This window comes from Pseudonaja textilis, chromosome 8 (genome assembly GCF_049901715.1).
Source record: "Pseudonaja textilis isolate UNSWEBS1 chromosome 8, rPseTex1.2, whole genome shotgun sequence".
NCBI classification, from domain to species: Eukaryota; Metazoa; Chordata; class Lepidosauria; order Squamata; family Elapidae; genus Pseudonaja; species Pseudonaja textilis.
Window position 1 is genome coordinate 50,402,057 of NC_141997.1, and position 20,578 is coordinate 50,422,634.

General features: G+C 44.0%; 1 protein-coding gene across 2 annotated transcripts in view; it reads left to right on the plus strand.

Annotated features, from left to right (window-relative positions):
* Window positions 1–454: 454 nt before the first annotated feature.
* The window catches only part of DGKH (diacylglycerol kinase eta), a 98,620-nt gene continuing 78,496 nt past the window's right edge, over window positions 455–20,578 (plus strand). For both annotated transcript variants that reach the window (XM_087938044.1, XM_087938045.1), the window contains exon 1: window positions 455–780. In XM_087938044.1, coding sequence (XP_087794170.1) covers window positions 598–780 — 183 coding nt within the window. In that variant the 5' untranslated portion in view covers window positions 455–597. The remainder of the gene's footprint in view (window positions 781–20,578) is intronic.

Consider the following 20,578-nt stretch of genomic DNA (forward strand, 5'->3'; position numbering starts at 1 on the left):
GGCGGTGGCGGCCGCTCCTCCTCGGCTTTGATCCCCCCTCCACCGCCTCCATCTCCGCCCAGGGAAGAGCAAAGAGCCCGGGCGGAGGAGGAAGGAGGAGGAGGAAGAGGAGGAGGAAGAAGAGGAGGAGGAGGAGGAGGAGAAAAAAGAGAGGAAGGAGGAGGAGAAGGAGAAGAAAAGAGAGAGGGAGGGAGGAAGGAGGAGAAGAAAAAGAGAGGGAAGAGGAGAAGAAAAAGAGAGGGAGGAGGAGGAGGGAAAGAGAGGGAGGAGGAAGAAAGAGGAGGAAGAAGGAGGAGGAGGAGAAAAAAGAGAGGGAAGAGGAAGAAGGAGGAGAAGAAAAGAGAGAGGGAGGGAGGAAGTAGGAAGGAGGAAGGAGGAGAAAAAAGAGAGGAAGGAGGAAGGAGGAGGAGAAAAAGAAGAGGAGGAGGAGGAAGAGAGGGAGGAGGAAGGAGGAGGAGGAGAAAAAAGAGGAGGAGAAGCAGGGAGCGGCTGTTGCGCCCGTCGGACGCCGCCGCCTTGACGCGCTCCTGCCCCGCCGCCGCTTCCCGTGCCCGGGCTGGGTCTCCGGCGCCTCGGCCGGCCGACGGCGGAGGGAAGATGGCCGGGGTCGAGGCGGGGCTGAGCGGCGCCGGTCTCCGGGAACAGCCGCCGGGGGATCCCGGGGGCTCCGCCGCCGTCGCCGCCGCCCCGGCCGAAGAGTCGTCGGACAGCGAAGGGGAGCCCGAAGGACCGCAGAAACTCATCCGCAAAGTCTCCACCTCGGGGCAGATCCGGAGCAAGGTGAGCCCCGGGATTGGAGGGGAAGGGAATTGGGGTGCGGGGCTTTGGGGACCCGGGACTGGCCGCGCTGCTCCGTCGGCCTCGGAGGGGAAAAACGGGCGCTGAGCGCAGCGGCGGCGCCTGCTTGCCTTGGGCGGGCCGCCTCTCCCGCTTGCCCGTCCGGTTGCGCGCAGCTGGAGGAGTCCCAGCCGCCTCCTTCCCTTCCCTTCCCTTCCCTCCCCCGCCGGCTTCCCCTTCCCCGCGTCCGGGAGGCAGGCAGCGCTGGTGGGGAGGGGGCGAGGGGGTGGGTGAGGGTGACCCAAGTCTGCCTGCCTGCCTCTGCTTCCTGCCCTCCCCTCCCCTCCGGAGCTCTGGCTCGCCTGGCCCCGGTGGACGGCGCGCGTGGAAGGGGGCCTTGGAGGGCGTCTAGTCCGACCCCTTTTACTCAAGCAAGAGACCCTGCTTGACAGGTAGAGGGGCTGTCCAGTCTCTTCTGTAAAGCCTCCCGTGATGAAGCCACTCCCAACTTCTGAAGGCAAACTAGAATAACAAGAGTTGGGACTTTGGAGGTCCTCTAGTCCAACCCCCTCTTCTCTTCAAGCTGGAGAACCTATCCCATTTAAAAATACAGGGGCTGTCCAGTCCTTTAAAAGCCCCCAGTGATGAAGTCACTCCCAACTTCTGAAGGCAAACTATTCAGAATAACAAGAGTTGGGACTTTGGAGGTCTTCTAGTCCAACCCCGTTCAAGCAGGAGGCCCCATACCATTTCAGACAAGTGACTCTCCAGTCTCTTCTTAAAAACCTCCAGTGATGAAGCACCCACAACTTCTGGTGGCAAGCAGTTCTGCTGGTTAATTGTCCTCACAGTTAGGAACTTTCTCCTGAATTCCAGGTTGCTTCTCTCCTGGATGAGTTCCCACCCATTGCTTCTTGTCCTGCCCTCAGGAGCTTTGAAGAGTAGCTTGACTCCCTCTTCTTTGGGGCAGCCCCTCAAATACTGGAAGACTGCTCTCATGTCTCCCCTGGTCCTTCTGTTCTCTAGACTAGCCAAACCCAGTTCCTGCAACCGTTCTTCACGCGTTTTACTCCCGGGCCTTTAATCATCTGGGAGAAAGAGAGAGAAAGGCAGCTGGAAGTTTGCACGGGGCCTTCTCTTCTTGTGTTGGATCTGGGAGGGATGGAGTTGTGTGTGTGTGTGTGGGATCCTTCCAGGTCAAAGAGTTTCCTCAAAGCACCTTAAAAATACAGCAGGGACTGAAAAAAAAACTTCCTGGGTGAGGAGGAGGAAAGGAAACCGCAAGGAAGTCCAGTTGCCTTTTGCAAAAAGCACTTTTGGGACCCCCGTGACCTGGATGATGGAGAGTCTCCGTAGCTGGAAAGGATCGAAGAGTAGTAGCCCAAGGCAAGGGGGGAAGTAGTTGTGCCTTGGGTTGGCCAGTTGGGAATCTAACTCCACCTTTCCACGCTTGCCAAATCCCCCCAAAACACTGGGATGGAAACCAAGGAAGTAGCAAGGGCCGGGCTGGCCTAAGACTGAGCCACCAGCAACACCAGAGATGATTTGGTGACAGGCAGGCAGGCAGGCAGGCAGACAGACAGAGATATCTGCTGAATATAACTCTGTGTTGGTGATGGGAAGGGCATCCAGCCAGTAAATACTTAGCTCCATTCAGTTGTCCAGACTCCACCCTGCAAAGGATTTATGGGGTCATTAGAAGTATATAGACAGACAGACAGACAGACAGACAGACAGGAAGGAAGGAAGGAAGGAAGGAAGGAAGGAAGGAAGGAAGGAAGGAAGGAATAGATCTGCTGAATATAACTCCACATGGGTGACAGGAAGGGCATCCGGCCAGTAAACACTCAGCTCCATTCAGTTGCCCAAACTCCATCCTACAAAGGATTATGGGGTCATTAAATGAAATAGATAGATAGATAGATAGATAGATAGATAGATAGATAGATAGGTAGGTAGGTAGATAGATAGATAGATAGATAGACAGACAGACAGACAGACAGACAGACAGATATATTTACTGAATATAACTCCATGTTGGTGATGGGAAGGGCATCTGGCCAGTAAATACTCAGCTCCATTCAGTTGCCCAGAGTCCGCCCTGCAAAGGATTATGGGGTCATAAGAAGTAGATAGATAGATAGATAGATAGATAGATAGATAGATAGATAGATAGATAATAGAGATAGATGATAGATAGATAGATAGATAGATAGATAGATAGATAGATAGATAGATAGACGAATATATTTACTGAATATAACTCCGTGTTGGTGACGGGAAGGGCATCCGGCCAGTAAATGCTTAGCTCCATTCAGTTGCCCAGACTCCACTCCTTTTAATGGGGTCATTAGAAGAAGATGGTAGATAGGTAGGTAGATAGATAGACAGATGGATTTACAGATAAATAGTCCTTAAGTTACAACTACAATTGAGCCCAACATTTAGATCGCTAAGTGAAACATTGGTTAAGGGAGTTCGCCCGACTTTTCTAGCCATCATGGTTAAGTGAATCATTGCATTTGTTAAGTTAACGATGTGGTCGTTAAGCAAATCTGGCTTCCCCCATTGTTTTCGCTCATCCGAAGGTCACAAAAGGAGATGGCATGACCCCTCCCGGGATGCCCCAACCATCATAAGTATGAGTCAGTTGCCAAGAGTCCGAATTTTGGACCACAGAGATGCTACCGTGGTCCTTAATCATGAGAAATAATCCTAAGTCCCCCTTTTTTCAGGGCTGTTTGTAACTTCAAGCGGTGGCTAAATGAATGGTCGTAACTTGAGGAATGCCTGCGTGGTTCTCCTTCCTCGAAAAGGAGGCTAACTTTGGAGAATTGGATGTTCGGTCCCGTAGTGGGATCCTACCTGAGTTGCTACTGGTTTGGTGGGTGATCGAATAGGTTGGTGATGTCGAACCTTTTTGCTGTGGGGTGTGATGAAAGCATGCACATGCCAGCACCCACAATGCAATGCAGGCCCCTGCACATGCTTATGCAACCCCCCCCACCCCCTTACCTGTACTGTGCATGCGTGCACCTCCCAGTTGATTTTCAGCCCGTTTGAGTCCTTTTTCGCCCTCCCGGAGGCTCGAGGGAAGCCTCTGCAGCCTCGGAAGGCCAAAAAATGGACCCGTTTTGGCACTCCCGGTATTTCAGTGCCAAAAAGGGTGCATTTTTTTGGCCTCCAAAGGCTGCAGAGGCTTCCCTCAAGCACCCCCAGGAGGTTGAAAATGGCCTCCCCGGGCTCCGGAGGCTGAAAACAGGCACTTCTGGTATTTCCGGAAGGCCTGTTTTTCGGCCTCCTGAGGCTGCAGAGGTTTGCTTCGATCCTCTGGGAGGGCGAAAAAGGCCTCAAACGGTCCGAAAATCAGCTGGGAGGTGTGCGCATGCGCAGTGCAGGTAAGTTTGGCTGGGGCTCGTGTGCCCGCACAAATGGTGCACCAGAGGTTCGCCATCATGGGAATAGGTAGTGATTTTTACTACCGGTTCATTTGAACTGGGGCAAACCGGTAGCATACCACCACTGGTCCAGTCTTCTCTCTCTCTTTCTCTCTCTTTGGAACAGCAAAACTATCGATGTTTTTCATGCTTTTGTTGGCGTTTTCAACGAAGGTTTTGAAGAAGAGACTAGACCGTCACTTGTCTGAGAGGGTATAAGTTCTGCTGTTCGAGCAGCAGGTTGGACTAGAGGACCTCCAAGGCCCCTTCCAGCTCTATTCTATTCTAAGAAAAAGGGGACATACATTCCGGGACGGTCAGTGTGGGCTTTGCCTGGTCCACCCAACATTGTAGCTGTTCGTGTGGATTTTTCTCTTGGTGCGTGGTTGCTTGCCTGTTGTAGGATTGGCCATAATTAATAATCACAGATTAGCCATGATGAATAGAATAGAATAATACAGAATAGAATAGAATTAAAATTAGAATAGAATAATACAGAATAGAATAGAATTAAAATTAGAATAGAATAGAATAGAATAGAATAGAATAGAATAGAATAGAATAGAATAGAATAATACAGAATAGAATAGAATTAAAATTAGAATAGAATAGAATTAAAATTAGAATAGAATAGAATAATACAGAATGGAATAGAATTAAAATTAGAATAGAATAGAACAGAAGTCTTTACTGGCCATGTGTGATTGTACACAGAAGGAATTTGTCTTTGGTGCAAATGTTCTCAGTGTACGTAAAGGAAAAAATAAAGTACATTCATAAAGAATCCTAAGATACAGCACTTAGTGATAATCATAGGTTACTAATAAGCAATCAAATCATACTAGGGAACAAACAAAACACTACAAATTGTAAAAGATACAAGCAAACGGGGTTGTAGTTATAAATGGGAAGCGAGAGGCAATAGGAAGGATGAGAAGAAGAAGAGTATAATACAGTCTTCCTAAATAGTTTGACAGTGTTGTGGGAATGAGTTGTTTAGCAGAGCGATCACATAATAATAATAATAATCATAATAATCACAGATTGGCCGTGATTAATAATCACAAATGCTGACGGAGGCACGGAGGCTTCGTGGAAGAGGAAGAGGGGCGAAGGAAGTCCAGTAGGATTAAAGAGTTTCCTGAACAGTTTTGAAGTATCTGCAACGTGCAACTGGCATGGATTTGGGTTGGGCCGGTCTAGAGAAAGGAAGGACTAGGGGCCGGGACATGAGAGCAGCGTTCCAATATCTGAGGGGCCGCCCCAAAGAAGAGGGAGTCAAACTACTCTCCAAAGCCCCTGAGGGTAGGACAAGAAGCAACGGATGGAAACTAATCCAGGAGAGAAGCAACTTAGAACTAAGGAGAAACTTTCTAACAGGGAGGACAATTAACCAGTGGAACAACTTGCCACCAGAAATCACAGATGCTCCGTCACTGGAGGTTTTTAAGAAGGGACTGGACAGTCACTTGTCTGGAATGGTACTGGGTCTCCTGCTTGAGAAAAGAGCTGGACTAGAAGACCTCCAAGGTCCCTTCTAAATATTATTCTGTAATTCTTTTAACGAGTGAAATTGCTTGACTCCCGAAGTTGTCGGTGCTCCATCGCTGGAGGCTTTTAAGAAGACACTGGGCATCCATTTGTCTTAAATGGTGTACAGTCTCCTGCTGGAGCAGGGGATTGGACTAGATGACCTCCAAGGTCCCTTCCAGCTCTATACTGATAGTAATAACTGTTCTATCACCAGAACAAAGGAGACTCAAGACCGGAGTTGAGTTCAGCTCTTTATTTAACTGTCAGTAACTTCAACTAAACTCGAGCCGCGGCAGACTCTTTTATAGCGGCTGCTCGCGGCTCGCAACCAATGGCATCATTTTAAACCTCCCGCCGTTTAGGCGGCCAATCATAGTTCGTTGTTAAACACCAATCGCTAGGCGGCAGTGATTGTCCAATAGGAACGTTGTATTACGAGTATGCAAATGTCTATATACAACAATAATGACAATCCAATTCCTTGCCTGCTGGGGATGGAAGTCTTGGTTTAATGAGAAGGCAATCCTCGACTTATGACTGTTCAGACTGAACAACACTACTGGGAAAAAAGTAACTCCTGGTTGTTTTTCACGCTTACGGCCATCTCAGAATCCTTGTGGCCATTTGATCCAAATTTGAGTGCTTGGCAACCAGCCTAGATTTCTGAGGGTTGGAAGGGTCCCAGTATCCCACGGTCCCCCATTTGAGACCTTCCCAGTTGGCTTCCAACAAGCAAGAGTCCACGGGGAAAGCCAGATCTGCTTCATGACCACAAAGGTTCACTTAACGACCCTAGCAAAAAAGGATCGTCAAATTGGATAGAACTGACTTCACTCACCACCAGCGACTGAAATGTCAATCCCGGTTTTGGTTGTAAGTCGAGGATCCCTTTATACTGCAGCTGTTTCTCAAGTCATAGTTTGCTCAACTACGATTGTCCCAAATCTGTAGAGATTCTCAGTCCTCCAGGTCCTGGTAGCTTCCAAGAAGCTTCTTCAGTTCTGATCTGGGGAATGGAAGGATTTATTGCAGACAGTTGGTCATTTCCATCCTCTTAGAGAGTCACTGAGGCCACTTGGAGGTTTATCTGTGTCCTCAGGGTCTCCTGTAGTCTGCAATTTTTTTACCCTCCTGCAGTCGATTCCCATGTCATTCCAAGGGTGTTTATCCCAAATTGTGTCGCTAAAACTGTAGAGATTCTCCATCATTCAAGTCGTGGTTGGCCCCAAGGTGCTTTTTCAGGAAGCAACTGGATTTTTCTTGTTTTTTTTTTCTTTCGAAAACTACGATCGTTGTGGGACAAACTGGGCCCCATTCCTGGCTTTTACGTCGAAGCCTTGATGGTCTTAATTCTGAGGGAGAAAGACCCCGTGATCTGATAAAACGTAAATGGAGAAAAATGAGGACTATTGGCCTTACGCTTGCCATGTGGAAAAATAAATAAGTAAAATTCTCTCTACACCAAGCTTTGAAATACAGCTCATTTTTTGGGAACAGAGGGAGGTTCTTTTCCTTCTATGTATAGCTGGATTCGGAGCAGAACCAGAATTTGACGTTTGCTTTCCGTTCAGTCTTGCGTAGAAGAATTGAGGGGGTTACAATGTCAGTTTCTGAGGACGGTTTGTTCCCTGGCAGCACTTTCAAATTCTTCATGGAAGGAAAGAGATAGACATTTTTAAGACCGGGAAATTAGTAGGAGAAATTTCAGTCCCTTCCTCTCTGATATTTATTTTAAAAAAATCATTTTTCTTATTTTCTATTTCTTTTCTGTTGTGTTTTTAGGGCCTTGTAAGCCACCTTGAGGTGTGAGTAGTGGCAATATAAATTTTCTAAATCTATATAAAAGCAAAATATCCCTCACGCATCATCATGAAATCTCCAGAACTATAAAACCTACAAACTTGAAATTTGGCACATAGGTTCATCTTGGCTTCTAGGTGCTCACTAAAAAAATTTTTTTTTTGAAACGACCATCAGAGCATTAGTATTTCCCATATTATTATTATTATTAACACGCTCTGATGCTAAGGAGTTCTACTCCCCCTCCATACCCGGAAAAAAGAAATCTTTTCCAAATGCAAAACACAAGCAGAGGAGTTTCAGTTTCACAGCAGCCAGCAGCTTTAGTACAGAACAGTTGAGCTAAGCCACGCCCAGGCTCCTTGCTGTCTCTTCCTTGCTCACACAGCAAATACTACTTCAGTTTCCAAACAGCCCTCAACTCTCTGACACTGATAGGATGTTAGCCAGATGAACACCAATGGATGTTGGTAGGCAGAGGCAGAATCCCCCCCCCTTATTTTCCTCCCCCAAAACTAAGCCTGACCACATATTTTCGTAGTGAAACGCGGGTATCGAGCTAGTTCTTTATATGTGATTGTATCGCACAGTTGTTTCTAAAACCCATTTAAAAAATGATAGTCAGAAGGTGCTGCCAACAGCTTTACTGGGGCCAACCCAAATGCGACTGAGGAGTATTTTGGTTTTCAAATACTCCAGAATTTCTTTCCCAAAGAATATAGTAAAGCAACTGATGAGGAAGAACCAAAACATTTTTTTCCCTTTTAATTTTCCAAAGTTTTTCATTTTTATATTACATACATATCAGGGTGTGAACTATATAACACCTGGGCGTTTTACATTTTACATCCAATAACGTATTAATAAACATATTCACTATTTTTTCCATATTCTTATTTCATTCCAACCTTAATACCTATCCTTATATTCCATTATAATCTCTTATTCATTTATATATTCAATATTTTATTATATTAGTTCTTTTATGTTAATCCTCGTATTCTTCAAATATACTTAATATCACCCTCATTCAAATTCTAATTTCTTTTTCTTATATCATCTTATTATTAAGGAATTGTATACCCTTATTTTCCCTCCAATTCCATCCCAATTCTAACTTTCAAGCTATGCCACTACAGTTCCCAAGAATATTCCCAAAATATATTTTCTTTTTAATGTAACATTTCATTCATCAAATACATCCTTCCTTTTACCACAGATAAAACATCATTAATGCATCTTTTTTTTTATGTACACTGAGAACATTTGCACCAAGACAAATTCCTTGTGTGTCCAACCACTCTTGACCAATAAAGAATTCTGTTCTGTTCTGTTTTGTTCTGTTCTATTCATCATATTTAATGCATTTGACCAGTCCTTGTAGCTCTACTAATATTAGTCCTATTCATATTAGATCACCACTTTAACAATCAATCAAACTCCATTTCATATATTCTGTTATTCCCCTTCTCTCTTATTTCCAACCCTATTCTTGTTTTAATTGTATCTTTATTACATTGGAGGAACACGAAAAGATCAAAATAAATTTAATGGGAATAGAGTTTTTTCTTTAACCGTTTTTTTTTAAGTTCACCTCTTATATTCCTCTCTCAAATCTTTATTCCTATCTACTTCCACATTTTAAGCCCTTCTCCCTTCTCTACCCTGTTTCATTGTCTAATTTTCAAAATATCTGCTCTTAATTTTATTTCTCTCTGAGGCGAGTCATCTTACCCTTTTATTATCATATTTAATACATTTAACAAATCCTTAAAACTCTATTAGTAACAAGCCTGTTCATATTAGATTCCATATTTCCATTGTTTAATTAATCAATATTTCAATACATTGTTTTTAGGCTAATCACTATTTTCAACTCTCATTCAAATTCCATTTCATATATTCCATTATTCCCCCTCTCACTAATTTCCCTTTTTAAATTGGCCAGATGCTTCAGCCGTTGCAATCTGCAGCTGGGAACCAAATCCGAGATACAATGTAGAGACTGGGGGAAAAAAAAATATCTACAAATTGTGGAATGTTTGAGGCCAAGGTATACCTTGCATTTCGGGTGGTGAAAATCGGCCCTTGCCAGTTTTGTAATTATAAAAAATTACAAAGCTGCAATTATAAAGAATTGGCAATCTCGATAAGCTTTTGCTGCTGGCAGTTCAGGTCAGCACTTTTGCACCCGTAATTTAGCAAAAGAAAACCAGTTTGGCTGTTAGTGGTTAAAGAGCCGAGCTAGAAACCAGGCGATGTGGAATTCTAGTTTTGCTTTAGGCATGAAGCCAACTGGATGAGAATGCGTTGGTATTATTATTATTATTATTGTTGTTGTTGTTGTTGTTGTTGTTGTTTTATTAATCTTTGGTGAGACTCACAGCCTTTGGGGCTGGTTGGTAGCTCAACAGCTCGAGTCCTAACCAAGGACCTAGGAACTGTTCAGGTAGTATCAGAGGATATAAGCTGTTCCAAGCAGGGTGTTTTTTTTGTAGAATTAGGGTGTTCAAGTCTGATAAATTCAGGATTTCCAAATAGCGAGGCAGACCTTTAGGTATTGCTCCAAGGGCTCCAATTACAATTGAGATAACACACAATTTCTTTTTCCAAAGTTGCTCAACTTCAATTTGTAAGTCACGATACTTTGTGATTTTTTTTCTTGCTGCGCGTCTTCAATTCTTGCATCACCAGGTATTGCAATGTTGAGGAACCAAACTTTTTTCTTTTCAACTGTTGTTATGTTGTAGACCAAATGCCTGTCTGTCTGAATTCTGAAGTCCCACAAGATGATGATGATGATGACGATTAAATTTATTTGTCAAGCATGTTTTAGATAACAGATATAATTCGAAACACGATTAAGAGTACATGAAATGGGTATGAATAACAGGGGACATTTGGGCAGACACGATAGGCACATTGGTGCACTTATGAGCACCCCCTACAGACCTCTTAGGAAAGGGGTGAGGTCAATAGTAGAAAGTCTAAGGTTAAAGTGTTTGGGGTTTGCGGAAGAAACCACAGAGTCAGGTAGAGTATTCCAGACATTGACCACTCTGTTGCTGAATTCGTATTTCCTGCAATCAAGTTTGGTGTGGTTTACCCTGAGTTTGTATCTATTGTGTGCTGAGGTATTGTTGTGGTTGAAGTTGAAGTAGTCATTGATGGTTAGGACATTGCAATGGATAAGTTTATGTACTATGCTTAGGTCGGACCAAACGGCGTGGTTCCAAGTTGTCTAAGCCTAAAATTTCAAGTCTGGAGGCATAAGATATTCTGTTGCAGGTAGAGGAGTGGAGGACTCTTCTCGTGAAATATCTCTGGACTTTCTTGACTGTATTAATATGCGATACGTAGTGCGGGTTCCGGACTGATAGCTGTATTCAAGAATTGGTCTAGCAAATGTTTTGTATGCTTTAGTAAGTAGTGCAATATTACTGGAGAAAAAGTTACCGTAAGGATTAGGTTAACAACTCTTAATGCCTTTTGGCGATGTAGTTACAGTGGGCTCTAGCCCTTAGATCATTAGAGACGAGAACTCCAAGGTCCTTGACATAGTGGTGTGACATCAACAAGAAGAAGGCAAGGGCAAACCAGTTCCGAAAATCTTGTCTGTTCCATTTCAGGAGGCAACAAGTCAAGGCAGTCCTCAGGAATTCACCCACACTCAAAGTACACTACACGTAATACTCTTCGGAGCACTACTGGTGTCAAGATAAAAGGACTGAAGGATTCCCTCCCCCCTCTAGCCCATGAAAAAGCCTATCTGAGTCTCCCTTCAGATGAGCTAGGGAAGTGAATTCTTTGGCAGGGGAAAGCCATTTCTTTCTTTCCGTTTTGTCCCGTATCTGTTCACGAGCAATGCAAAAAATGGAGAAAGACAATGAGGTCAAAACTAGGGAGCAGGAATAGGGTAGGGTGGGATGGGTGGGATGGGATGGAATAGAATTTGAATTTGAATAGAATAGGAAATAGCATAGCATAGCATAGAATATGGAATGGAATGGAATAGAACAAAAGAGGAGGAGGAGGAGGAGGAGGAGGGAGGGAGGGAGGGAGGGAGGGAGGGAGGGAGGAAAGTAGAATAGAATGGAATGGAGTGAATATAGAATAGAGTGGAAAGAATAGAGTAGAGTAGAGTAGAGTAGAGTAGAGTAGAGTAGAGTAGAGTAGAGTAAGGAATGGAATAAGGAATAGAACAGAACAGAGTAGAATGGAATAAGGAATAGAATAAGGAATAGAATAGAATAGAATAGAATAGAATAGAATAGAATAGAATAAGAAATGGACTAAGGAATAGAATAAGGAATAGAATAGAATGGTATGGAATGGAATGGAATAGAATACAATATTGGAATGAAGAGTGGAGTGGAGTGGAACGGAACGGAACAGAACGGAACAGAACAGAACAGAACTGGAAAGAATCTTGGAGCTCTTCTAACCCAACTCCCAGCTCCAGCAGGAGAACCTTTACCCAGGGGTGGGATACGACAGGGTTAACTACCGGTTCGGGATTTACGAGCTTCCCTGCCCACGGTGAGCCGCGCGCCTGTAAATCGTCATCAGCATGCTGCCGTGCCGAGAAGCAGCCTTTGAAACAGCCCTCTTTTCTTGTTTTTTTTAACTGCAGCTGTGCCTCGTTCAGCAGCTGAAGTTGAAAAACCAAGGAAATAAAGATCAGGTAAGAGCCCAGGTGGGTGGGTGGGCAAAAAATATCAGCAGACGTAGAACCGGTTCTATGTCTGCTGCTCTTCCGAGCTACCGGTTCTACAGAGGTGGACAGAACCGGTAGAAACCCACCCCTGCCTATACCATTCCAGAAAAATGGGTTGTCCAGTCTCTTCTTAAAAGCCCCCAGTGACGAAACATCCACAACTTCTAGAGGCAAGCTGTTCCACTGATTAATTCTTCTAGCTGTCAGGAAATTTCTCCTTAGTTCTAAATTGTTTCTCTCTTTGATTAGTTCTCTTCCATTGCTTCTTGTCCTGCCTTCAGGTGCTTTGGAGAAGAGCTTGACTCCCTCTTCTTTGGGGCAGCCCCTCAAATACTGGAAGACTGCTCTCATGTCACCTCCAAGTCCTTCTCTTCACTAGACTAGACGAACCCAATTCCTGCAAGCATTCTTCATAGGTTTGGTCATCTTAGTTGCTCTCCTTTTCCCAAAGTCCAACATCCTCTGTAATGAGGAGACCCAAACTGGATGCAGAATTCCAGGTGTGGCCTTAACTAAGGTTTTATAAAACAGTAATAATAAACAGACTGTCTTTAAACAAAGTCTGGGCATCAAAGGTTTCTACTGACCCAATTAAATTGTAAGTCGGGACTTGAATTCCTAATTACAAAAAGCTTTGGGTGCAAGAAATAAGAAATGAAAAAATAGAATTCAAACCAGAAATGTTCTTATTAGGGATAATTAGATCCATAAAATTATGGATTGTGCGGAAATGAATACGCTTACTATGGAGTTGCAAGAGAAGGAAAAAAGAGAATTCTATATGGTCTGGGAGAATTTGTATAGTTGGATAGATAACAGGAATAACAGATAATGTATAAGGTAAATATGAATAATGTATATATGTATACAGTCATGAATAATGGAAGATGGAAAAACCGACGCTACACTGAATTGCAAAAATTGTAAACGTGATTTGTGTTTTTTTTTAATTTGTAAAACTTTAATAAAAAAAATTTTTTTAAAACAAAAACAAAAAAACAAAAAGCTTTTTACTTAAATGATGAAGCGAGGACTTTGAAAACAAAGCAGCAGAAGAGAAAATTAAAGTTTTTAAAAAGTTAATAGATACCACCCATGATAATCAGCAGGGTGTTCCTTCGCCAGATTGGAGTAGTTTATAAATACTGACTCCAACAGTCAATCATAGAATGAAACCAGCAAGAATTAGCAAGAATTATTATTCTTTTTGTTCTAAAACTGGTTGCTTGAGATCAAGGAATGGGCAGATCACGTCTGACACTTTCTTATCGCGAACAGATTTTGCTGGCTGCTGTTGGAAACAGGCCACAATAGCAAAAGCGTGCTCCAGAAGAAGAAATGATAACAGTAACCCAGATAATTTATTCGGGTAGGATATGAAAGTCGGATAAAATAATCAGCACAGGCTGACATGCACTGGAACAAAAGAGTTGAGGGATTCGGTGTTCCTTTTCAATGTATTTTTTTTTTCAGAGCCCGTTTTCAATTTATTTCAGTTTATTCAGTATTTTGAAGGGCTGCCACAAAGAACAGGGGGTCAGCTTATTTTTTTTTTCAAAATATTGGAAGGCAAGGCGACAAACGACGGAAATTAATCAAGGAGAGAAGCAATCTGGAATTAAGGGGAAACTTCCTAACAGTGAGAAAAATTACCAGTTTGCCACCAGAAGTTGTGGGTGATGGTCCATCACTGGAGTTTTTAAAAAGAGATTGGGAAGTCATTATTCTGAGATGGTCTAGGCCAGGGTCTCCTGCTTGAGCAGGGGCTGGACTAGAAGATCTCAAGGACCCCTCCAGCTCTATTCTAATTTTTTATTTATTTCAGGGTGACGTTTCTCTAAAGTTGGCCATTGACTTGATGTAGTTCAGCAGCAGAATGATGCGAAAAAATAAAAAATAAATAAATCATATTTTTGCTACCAGGCATCAAAAAGCCTCTTGTTTGATCTCACAATTCATGTCATGCCCCTGTCAGAATCCGAATCCAAGGAGGAAGATGAAGAGGGAGTGAGAGTGAGGCTCCGTTGGCTGTGGAGGAAGCTGGAGAAGGGCAAAGTCCAGCTGGGCAGAGCAGGGGAGAGGTAGAACAAGGGAGAGGGAGTTCAGAGGAACACCCAGGCCCACCCCCTCTTCATCTTAGGGCAAGCAGGGAGGAACAGAAAAGGGAGCAACGGGGGTTGCATGGCTTACGGGGGAGGAAAGGGCCCTGATTCCCTTCATTAGTCACAGCTGGGAAGGGAGTTTAAAAGAGATGCAAGCTGAGTGTGGCAAATGTGAGTTTATCTTGTGTTGACTTTAGTTATCTGTGTTCCTGGTGTCTTCCCAACCGGGTTGAGTTATTGCAGTGCCTTCACGTCTGGAATTCTTCCTCCTGCCCTGCCAGACTAATTACCTCATTTTGCCTTGATTGGACTTAAAGCTACAGTTTTTGCTGACCATGTTTTGGACTTGGTTCTCTGCAGCCAAAGGCTGTTCCTGGGAGAGTTTTTCTCCAGCCCAGAAGGAACCAGGACATTGGGGGCAAAGTTGGAGATAATAAAGGGTTTCCTACTGATTATCTGACTGGGTTGCCTTTGCGCCACGCCCCTTGGGTCATCACAATTCAGTACAGGTAGTTTTCGACTTGCAACAGTTCATTTAGTGGCCGTTTGAAGTCACAATGGCATTGAAAAAAAGGCTCTTAGGACCATTCGCCACACTTATGACCATTGTAGCATCCCCATGGCCACGTGATCAAAATTCAGCCGATTTATACTTATGACGGTTGCAGGATCCTGGGGTCACGCAATCCCAGGGCTAGGCTGCTACTGGTTCGCACCGGTTCAGGTGAACTGGTTGCTAATTTTACACCTGGTTCTCCCAACCAGTTGTTGCAATGACTGCCTGGCCCCGCCCACCCCACCCCGCCTCTCCCAGGCATCTCCACGCGGCCCATTTTGGATCCCAGGTAAATGCAGGGCACATGCAGAGGCTTTGGGAGGGCAAAAAATGGGCCTCCCAGAGGCTCTGGAGCCCAGGGAGGGTGAAAACGCCCCCCTCCGCCATGGTGCAGAGGGCCAACTAGGCCACGCCCACCCTGGCCATGCCCACCCAGCCACTGGGCAAAGAACCGGTTGCTAAATTTTTTGAAGCCCACCCCCTGCACAATCCTTGTTTGCAACCTTCTGACAACCTTCTGAAATCATCATAAGTCAACAGAGAAGCCCAATTTGCTTAACCACCGTGTTACTCATTTAAGAGCTTCTTTTTTTCTTTTTGAAAAAAATTTTTTTGATTTTATATTTTACAATAATTCTATTTCATTTCAACCCGTGTGTCGACTGGGTACATATATCTTAGAATAGAAGAGAATTCTTTATTGGCCAAGTGTGGTTGGACACACAAGGAATTTATCTTGGTGCAAATGCTCTCAGTGTGCATAAAAAGAAAAGATACATTTGTCAAGAGTCAACAATCATCAGGTACAACACTTAATGATAGTCATAGGGCACAATAAGCAATCAAATCGTACTAGGAAACAGTCAATATAAATTGTAAGGATACAAGCGACAAAGTTACAGCCATACAGTCACAAGTGGGAGGGGATGGGTGACAAGGAGTGATGAGAAGATTAACAGTAATAGTAGTGCAGACTTTGTAAATAGTTGGACAGTGTGGAGGGATTTGTTTAGCAAAGTCATGGTGTTCAGGAAAAAAACTCCCCTTGTGTCTACTTGTTCTGGTGTGCAGTGCTCTATAGCGTCGTTTTGAAGGAAGGAGTTGAGCCAGTTTATGTCCGGGATGTGAGGGGTCTGTAGATATTTTCACAGCCCTCTTTTTGACTTGTGCAGTATGCAGGTCTGCCATGGAAGGCAGGTTGGTAGCAATTGTTTTCTAACTATCCTCTGAAGTCTGTGTCTATCCTGTTGGGTTGCAGAACCAAACCAGACCAGATCGTTTATCCTGTAGCCCTAATGGTTTCTTATAATTAAGATTACTAGCCTTTTTTTAAAATCACAATTAAAGTTAAGAGACAGCAGGTCAAATTGGTTATGAGTTGGAATAGATCTTTGTTTAAAAAGAAATAGAATCCTTCCTATTATTAAGTGTAATTCTTTGGAAATATTGGTGCAAATAACTAATTTCTGGAACTTTTATAAACTCAGGACATGACTTTATTTACTACATTTTCAATAGTCATACACAGAGGTGCAGACGACAGACTCAGTCTTGTGCTTACAATTATACTGAATACTTTTCTTACCAATGTAACAATAATCCCATTTTAACTATTATTTAATATATCTATTTTTTCACAATCTTATTCCTTTAGATACCCATCTAGTCCATTTTAACTTGTTTTATTTCCCAACCGTTGATCGAACCCATTTAAGAACTTCAATGATTCACTTAACAACTGTGGCAAGGCAAGCCGTAAAACGGAGGCGAAACTCACTGAACCAATTCCTCACTTGGCGACACCCATTTTGGGCTCCTTCGGGGTTGTAGAAATCTAGCGGTAATCTTTTTTCTCGGTGGGAAGAATCGCTTCTGTCAATTCTCATGCTTCTCGTTTGTTGCTTGGTTTAGCGTGATGGAATCAATTTTTTTTCTGGGGGAAAAAGGAGGAAGCTTCTGAGTGTGTAAACACCAGCCCTGGATGCTATAATTAGTTATTTATGATATTATTAGAAAATATGAGTCATTTCCTACCCCTCCCCAAGAAGCCCTTATCTTCCTGCAACCATTGTGTTTCATTCCAGTTCTCTGCCGGGTGCGTAAGTTACATTTGGCCAGTAGATTTTTCTAGAAAAATAGAAATATTGGTCAGCTCCGAGTTTTGAGTGCCGATATAAGTCGGCATAGGTAAAGGTAAATAGGTTCCCCTTGCACGTACGTGCTACTTGTTTCCCGTACTAAGGGACGGTGCTCACCTCGGTGACAAAGCCAAAGAAGACCCAGCGCTGTCCGAAGACGTCTCTGTGGTCGTGTGTCCAGCATGACTAAACGCTGAAGGCGCACGGAACGCTGTTCCCTTCCCACCAAAGTGGTCCCTATTTTTCTACTTGCATTTTTTACGTGCTTTCGAACTGCTAGGATGGCAGAAGCTGGGACAAGTAATGGGAGCTCACTCCATTACGTGGCACTATGGATTTGAACCACCGAACTGCCGACTGTGATGACCCAGGGTGTGACACAAAAATAACACAGTCACAAAAGTAGAACAAATTCCCTTTAATGACTCCAACTTGGCCCTAATGTCCAATTATCCTCGGCTGGAGATCAAACTCTTCTAAAAACAGTCTAGAAGAAATGCAGTCCAAACCTAAAGTAAAGATAATTAGAAATAAAAAATCCAACACAAACCACACTGAAGTAATCAACACGGCAGGCCAGGATGATAAATTGCAGACTTTCAAAGGATCACGCAGCACCCACAGTTGGGAGGATGGCAAAACCCAGATAAGGCTTGACCAAGATAATGCACGCTTTGCTTCCAGCAAGAATCTGCGTGCAAACGCCTCTCTTATATCCTGTTCTCCCAGCTGCAAATAATGAAAGGGATCAGGGCCTTTTCCTCTCCCATAAGCCACGTTGCTCCCTTCTCCCTTCCTCCCTGCGTGCCCTAGAATGAAGAGGGGGTGGCCCTGGGTCTTTCTCTGAATGCCCAGCCAGCCTGTGCCCTTCCCCAGTTTCCTCCACAGCCACCAGAGCCACACTCCCACTCCCGTCAGCTGTTCCACCTCTCCCTCAGAATCAGATACCAACAGGGGCATGACACTGACCTTTCTGATCGACAAGCTCGGCGTCTTAAGCCACTGAGGCACCGTGTCGGCCTAATTTAGCCTAAATATTGTTTATTATGTTTTTGAAAATATCATTTATTATGTTTTTTTGTGTCCCGGGCACCTTCACACAGTATTCCTTGAGTTGTTCTCTTCGATCAAGATTACAAGCAGTCCTCAACTATCGACCACAATGGAGCTCAAAATGTCCGTTGCTAAGCGAGACGGTGGAAAAGTGAGTTTCCCCTCCCCATTTCACCACCTTTCGTGCTGTAAAATGAATTCTGCAGTTGTTAAGTGAGCAAACCGCCTGTTAAGGGAATCTAGCCTCCCTGTTGACTTTGCTCGTCAGAAGATTACAAAAGGTGACACTGTAACCGTCATAAATATGAGTCATTTGCCAAAAGTCTGGATTTTTTAATCACCGTAGAGATGTTGCAGAAGTTGTAATCTGAAGTGACCCCAGAAGAAAGGCCCACAATCCACGAGAAAGCAACTGTCTTGCTTAGTAACAGAAAGTTGGGACCCCGTTGTTGCTGTAAACCGAGAACTACCTGTAGTTCTAGAGAGAAGACAGAATGAAAAAGGTGAATTTAACACTGACTTTTAAGGTGTCCTCACTGTGTTTGGGTTCTGTCCATATTCTTAAACTGGAATATCCGAGATTGACCGATGAACTCATGGGAAAAAAAAATGGGAAACAACAGTGTTGAGTTGACGAAAACAATAAAGGTTGAAGTTTGCCTGGAATTTCCACCTATGCGAGGAAGTCCCCAGTTGTTGTCACCCTTTGTGGCTAATTTGAGAGTTCTTCTGGGGGAAAAAAAGAGAAGTTTTCTCCAAGTTACGTCGTTCTACTGAAATTGGGGAGGAAGATTTTCAACACAAGGAAACGGACATTCCTTCTGACACTTCCAAATTCTTCGGAAAGCTTGAATCTCCAAAGATGGGGTTCAGTAAGTCCTCCACTTACAACAAGTCAGGTGTGCCGCCTTTTGCAACCTTTTGCCTCAGTCTTTAAGTGAATTGCTGCAATTGTTTAGTTAGTGCACCTGGCAACCTAAATTGGGACCGTCCCAGGGAAGGATGAAACTGATAGCAGCTTTTCTGAGAATCAGGATGGATAGATAGATAGTTAGATAGATAGATGGATGGATGGATGGATGGATGGATAGATAGATAGGTAGATAGATAGATAGATAGGCAGATTATAGATACATAAAGATAGATAGATAGATAGATAGATAGATAGATAGATAGATAGATAGATAGATAGATAGATAGATAGAGATAGACAGATTATAGATACATAAAGATAGATAGATAGATAGATAGATAGAGAGAGAGAGAAATTCCCCACTACTGCGATCAAAAAAGGAAGGGAAGTTGTCTAAAACCTCACAGATGGAGCTATGACATAAATGTAATATTTTTTTCTTAGAGAGCATAAGGACTGAATGTACTATTCTGATAGAGGACCTGCAGTGGAAGAAAGTTGGTGTCAATTACCATTTCCTTCCTTCCTTCCTTCCTTCCTTCCTTCCTTCCTTCCTTCCTTTTCCCTCCCTCTTTCCCTTTATCTCTCCAACCCTCTTTCCTTTCTTCCTTCATCCTTCCCTCTCTCTCCTTCCTTCCTTCCTTCCTTCCTTCCTTCCTTCCTTCCTTCCTTCCTTCCTTCCTTCTTTCCTTCCTTCCTTCCTCCCACTCCTTCCTTCCTTTGTCTCTGTTCTTTCCCCCTCCCTATGTTTCCTCCCTCCCTCCCTTCTTCCTTTCTTTCTCTCTCTCTTCCTCCTTCCCTACTTCTTCCCTCCCTCCCTTTATCTCTCTGATTCTCTCTCCTTTCTTCCTTCACCCCCCTTTGTCCCTTTCTCTCTCCTTCCTTTCTTCCTCTCTCTCTCCTTCCTTCCTTTGTCTCTCTCCTCCCTCCCTCCCTCCCTCCCTTTTTTCCTCCCTCTCCTTCCTTTTTTCCTCCCTCCCTCCCACCCTCCCTTCCTCCTTCTCTACTTCTTCCTTCCCTCTCTCCCAACAATTAGATATCATAAAGCCTTGCTAGTTCTTTTTAGCGGTACCATGGAGGAGGAGGAGGAGGAGGAGGAAGAAGAAAACGGGGTTCCACACCCCAATGGAGAGAAGGTTCTTGAAGAGGCCCAGCTGTGACGGGTCCTAAGATCCAAAGTGCCTTCCGAAATGATGCTTCTTCCCCTCCCCCCCTTCGGTTTAATTCCTTCCTTCTTGGTCATCTTTCCTCCTGGCAGGCGGAGAGAGTTTGATGAAGTTGGTCAGGCCTTGTTCTTGTGTATTTATGTATAATTAACCACCCAGAGCTGGCAGGAATGGCATTGTGCATCCAGAAAGGGTGGGTGGGGCTGACATCCCTCCCTCCCTCCCTCCCTCTCCCCCTCTCCTTCCTTTCTTCCCTTTCTCTCTCCTTCTTTCCTCCCTTCCTCCTTCCCTCTCTCTCTCTCCTACCCACCTTCCATCTTCCTTCCCTTCCTCTCTCCCTTTCCCTCCCTCCCTCCATTCCTGCCTTTCTCTCTCCTCTCTCTCCG